This window comes from Quercus suber, unplaced genomic scaffold (assembly GCF_002906115.3).
Source record: "Quercus suber isolate HL8 unplaced genomic scaffold, Cork oak 2.0 scaffold_129, whole genome shotgun sequence".
NCBI lineage: Eukaryota > Viridiplantae > Streptophyta > Magnoliopsida > Fagales > Fagaceae > Quercus > Quercus suber.
Window position 1 is genome coordinate 475,084 of NW_027069592.1, and position 5,234 is coordinate 480,317.

The window sequence follows — 5,234 nt, forward strand, 5'->3', positions numbered from 1 at the left end:
ACATCTGATGCCTTTGTATATGAGTTGTGCCAGCTGCATCGTAACACAAGTCCTCCCACCAGGCCACAATTCATTTGACGGTCTGAACTCTTGACACCATACCCTTTGGTTTGGCATCAATGTTTTCTCCATGAGCTAGAACATCCAAATGCCAAGTTCCAATCAGCCAGCATCATTCCCTCTTTGTTATGCCAACCTAAAAAGAGACAGGGATGCGGAGCTTAACTTGAAAACAAACAATTGGTAACCCCGCGCCCGCCCCCCCCCCCCCCCCCTTCTCTCCCAGAAATCATTGCTTCCCTGCTTAATGATTGATATTTACCATAACCTTGCATTTACAAACGTTTTTTTGTTATTGTTTCAGGTTGAAAGTATAGTTTTAAGTATAATATCAATGCTTTCTGGTCCTAATCACGAATCACCTTCAAATGTTGAAGCTGCTGTAAGTGACTGTTGGCTATTGATTTTTCTCTTTCTATTTATAAGTAAAGAACTATGTTGTGCAACATGTGAATATGAAAATGCTTCAGGTTAACATAATTGTAATAATAAATTATGTGGACAGATTATAGGCAAGGTTACAGACTGCTTAAATCTTTTTTTTTTTTAAGATAAATCCTTTTCAATTCATAATATCGGTAGCCCTGTGATAGATTGCTTTATTCAGCAAACAGCTTGACCAAATGAAGAACATGCTAAGGCTCATCATACATGAGGCAGATAATGGATTTGCAGGAAGTCCACGGCCAAGGGAAATTTAATCTAGTTGGTTACAAGCATCTATGGAGGGACTAATTTCTCTTTTGTAGATCTTATACAATGTAAGATGGATATCATTTAATGAATAAGAAGATCAAAAATGGTTTGATTTCTTGATTTTAGTTATTCAGATGGTGCACTCGTGTAGGTGGTGTAAAACTGATCAAAGAAATCCTGTGCTTGGTAGAGGATCTTGAGAAAAGTTGGTGGTGGATTACTTCTGACTTTGCAAATTGAATGTTATATTCCGGACGCCAGAGATCTAAGTGAGTTTGTGCAATGCAAGAGACTGAAACTTGTACTGATGGTCGTTCAGAGAAGTACAGGCTTAAATGATGGAGATTATTTAGTTAATGAAGGAGAATAGTCTATACTGATTTCTTGATTTCAGGTATCTTGATGATGTAAGAAAAGCTTTAAAAGTTCTCGAGAAAGAAGTTCTGTGTAATCAGGTGGTAGAATTATCAAAGAATGTCATACTTTGGTACAAGATCCTGAATGGAGTGCTAAAGTGGGGGGTTATTTCCTTAATGCTGAGGAGTGTAAAAATTTTGGTATGTACTAATTGTGATGCGGAAGATATAAGAAGATTTTTATTTAATATTATTTATGTTTGCAAGTCAATTGTATTTTTTATGTTTTAGGTCCTAGTAGTTTATTAGGCTATTAATATTTTAATTTGGAAGCAAGGTTATTTTTGTAATAAGACAATTAGAGTTTCCTAGCCAATTAGAACTAGGATTTAGTAATCCTTTATAAGCAACCTATTGTACTCCTTGAGGAGATAGTTGATATTTTAATGAATGAAAAAAATGGTCGTTTGGTCTCTTTTGGTTTGGTGCTGACTCCAGGTCCATCCTAGGTGCTGACTCCAGGCAAGACCTAAGTGTTGACTCCTAAGTCATATCCATTTATTTTATTGTTATTTCAATTTTGTTCTAGTTGTCCTACGTCAAATTTTGGGGTACACAAGTAATTAAGTAAAAATACTAATTACAAATTTTGATATATAAGATGTTCTCATGACTACATCTAGGGTTCAAATGTGCCAAGCCAAGCTTTGCCTTGCTCATGCTTCACTTGTTAAAGATCATACAAGCTTGAGCTCAAATCATGTTTATTTTTAGCTTGAGAACCTGAGCTTGAGGCAACATAAGCTTGTTGAGTTCATGAACAGCTTGATGAGCCCATAAATTTTCTAAAGTTGATAAATTATAGCCACTCAAGTACCAAATGCGAAAATAACAAGCCTATGGAATAAAGAGGGTTAGGGACTCATCATGGTTGCAAAGTCTATATGTCAAAAGTTGAAAATTGAAAAACTTATTTATAATAAAGGTTTTGACAACAACAAAAAAAATGTATAACCCAAAGAATCTTGAGCTTCTTGTTCAGTAAATAAACAAATAAGCCTGAGCTTTTACTAAGTCGAGATCCTAGTTGCTCATTAATGGCTTGGTGATAGGAATCACCTTAATGGGGGTGAGTTTGTTCAGTAGTTCTTTGAGGGAACTGGCCTTCTAAGGAATGAGAATAGGGAATAGAAAGATTAGAGAGATTAGAGAGAAAAGAAACAAAGAATGTGCTTGTATTTCTGATTATCCCTCCAATTCTCACATCTGCTCTCTATATACAATTCAGTTAATTACAATCATTAGCTCATTCATAACTGCCATCCTATCCTATCACTTGGTTCATTTCTTCTTGTGTTCTCATAAGTTGAAGCCATGATCTTTACATGTATTATTTGGTTGGATTTTCTGCTTTGATCCTCTTAAGTCCTTAAAACTAGTTAACCATTTGGCATATTGTTGTAATTCTGTTTCTTCTTTCATAAAATTGATATTTACTGTGATTTTGAAGTTTGTGGTCATTATGATTATGTAAGTTGCAGCTTCCTCTATTATCATTTTTCCTCCTCAATTGTTCTTTTCAACTCCTCGATTTATTATTGGAGGAACATCATTTTCCTATATATATGGCCAAAGAATTTATTTATAAATATAGCCACATATTGTTTGGTACCACAAAGTGAATTTCTTAATTTGCGTCTCTTATTACAGAAGGAATGGAGAGATAGGAAAGACAAGTTCAAGAAAAAGGTCAGCAGATGCTTGAGAAAATCACAAGAAGCAGGCCACCAATGCCTCTTCTCTGCTTGTGGGTGCCGGAGGGGTCTTAAACTGTGTACCAAGCCATCGAAGTCCTCGCAGAACTGACTGGTATTAAAAAAAAATCCAGGCAAAAAAAAAAAAAAAAAACACTGGCTGATGTTAAAATAAAAGTCTATTGGTGTCTTGGTGATCGCACTTTTGGTTTCTTTGAAGTTTGAACATCATTTGCAAATTTCACTTTGCACATTGAGTTGAATCTGACTGTGAGGAGTTTGAATCTGGTAGTACAAAACCAAAGCGGTAGCCGGTAGGAGTTTGAATCTGTTGTGAGAGGGAAGTGGTGAAATAGTGAAAGAGGCAGAGGGCTTTTGCAACTCCATTGATTACAATCTGTGGTTTGGCTGACCGTGAGAAAATGAAGAGGAGAGGTCTGCGATCTGGGTAACTCGTCTAACACTACGCTTGATCCATGTAATCTCACTTGTACGAGATTTTTTTTTTTTTTTTTTTTGCAACTTCTGCTCCAGTTATTTCCCCTCTCAACCAATTACAAATTAATCCATAAAAAATACAAATTACAATGAAATATAGTAAAAAGTTAATACAAGGAAATATGGAATGGAATATGCCATCACAATAAATTCCTACCATAGTCAACGTATTTTTTCAGCTTAATAAATCAATAAAAATAAATTTTCCTAAATGAGCATTCCTCCAACCTAGATTTTGAACCTGTCGAGCTACCAGAACACCATTCAAGGCCAATTAACAAACATATTTGGCTTGATAGGTTCTCCCTCACAGAGAGCCAACTTGTTTCAATTAAAAATAAAAGGTGATAGCTTATGTAGTAGTTGTTAAATTACACATCCAAATTTGGATGCCACACACATTGTAAAGAGAGAAAGGAACAGACAGGATCCACTAAAAGAGGAGAGAATAATGAATCAAGCATGTGCAAGCAAAGATTGCTTTATGAAAGGAAAAAGGAGGAAAAAATTGTTCTTTGCTTCAACTTGCAGTCCAATTCGCATATGCATACCACTTTCAAAGAATAAAGTTAAAAAAAAAAAAAAAAAAAAAAAAAAAAAAAAAACCACATCTCCCTTAACCAATAACCAACAAAGAATACTAATAACATTAACCGTTAATTTTGGTAGTAGAAACAAGTGGTTTCATTTCATCCATTAATTCATTGCCAAAATCCTAACATAGAGGTGACAAAGCCGTTTCAAATCCATTAACTTTTCCCCTACACAACAATCAACAAAAATTAACAAAAAATAAGCAAGATCCTAAAACCAGCTTACATACAAAATGAAAACCAAGCATCTAAATTTAGGCTAAAGACTAAGCTAAGCCTTCTTGGGTGACTTGACAGCCTGCTTGGAAGGAGACTTGGGCTCTTTGGTAGCCTTCTCAGTCTTCTTTGGCAACAAAACAGGGTTGATATTAGGAAGGACCCCACCATGAGCTATAGTAACACCCCAAGCAATTTTCCAAGCTCTTCATCATTCCTCACAGCTAGCAACACATGCCTTGGGATAATCCTAGTCTTCTTGTTGTCACGAGCTGCATTTCCAGCCAACTCCAACACCTGTTAAAAGAAAACCCAAATTAGATACAACCCAACAAAAATTAAGACTAAAAAAGCAAAACCCAGAACGCAAACACGGATCAGAGAAAGAATAAGAGGCTTAAAAGGGGGCTGTTGTTGTTTTTGTTACCTCAGCAGCAAGGTACTCAAGCACAGCAGCCATGTAAACAGGGGCACCTGATCCACAACGTTGGGCATACCTTCCTTTCTTAAGGTACCGGCCTATCCTACCGACTGGGAATTGCAAACCAGCTTTGACGGACCGGGTAACCGACTTCTTCCTTGAGCCACTACCTTTTCTTCCACCGGCGCCTTTCTTATCCATTCTAAGAGACAAAAACACAAACACCTACCGGGCAAGACTGAAACGAAAACTGTAGAGAATGAATGACTGAGATTTGAAGGGTAAAGTGTGTGACAGAGAGAGGTAGATATGAAGTAAGGATTGACTTGGCGTAGCTTTATAGATGGGTGTGTAGTGCAAGAAGCATTGGGGGTTGTAAGGATTAGGGAGTCAAGGAGTATGGACCGTTGGATTTAGGGCTTTTCTACCGATATGGGTCTTTGTGCCGCGATCCGTGTCATTTGAAATGGACCAATGGGGAGCGAGTTTAAAAGTTTTTGAAAATTTTCTGTGCGCTGGGAAAGGACACGGTATGAAGTTTTTGAGGACCTCCGCCAAACTTTTTTCAATTTCCCGCTTCAGTTTCACCGTGTCTTTTGTCTTTTTGTTTTTAAAGATTTTTTTTTTGTCATATAAGTAA

At 36.7% G+C, this 5,234-nt stretch overlaps 2 protein-coding genes across 12 annotated transcripts in view; one reads left to right on the forward strand and one right to left on the reverse strand.

Annotated features, from left to right (window-relative positions):
* LOC111983067 (ubiquitin-conjugating enzyme E2 7-like) overlaps positions 1-3,129 on the forward strand; it is a 9,304-nt gene extending 6,175 nt beyond the window's left edge. For 4 of the 11 annotated variants that reach the window (XR_010630011.1, XM_065776168.1, XM_065776169.1 and 1 more), the window contains 2 exons: positions 365-442; positions 2,823-3,129. Coding sequence is in view for 3 of the 11 variants with exons in the window: in XM_065776168.1 (XP_065632240.1) it covers positions 365-442; positions 2,823-2,978 (234 nt within the window). In the remaining 8 variants the exon portion in view is untranslated. Of the gene's footprint in view, positions 1-364; positions 443-611; positions 822-907; positions 1,366-2,822 lie in introns of those variants that run through there. The other 7 variants (XR_010630013.1, XR_002879835.2, XR_010630014.1 and 4 more) reach the window with 5 other exon arrangements.
* Positions 3,130-4,024: 895 nt separating this feature from the next.
* On the reverse strand, positions 4,025-5,004 carry LOC111988704 (probable histone H2A.2). Its single transcript, XM_024020495.2, is given in 3 exon segments — positions 4,025-4,362; positions 4,365-4,470; positions 4,601-5,004. Coding segments are annotated over 3 exon segments (435 nt in total). The 5' UTR covers positions 4,796-5,004; the 3' UTR covers positions 4,025-4,228.
* Between the last annotated feature and the right edge of the window lie 230 nt (positions 5,005-5,234).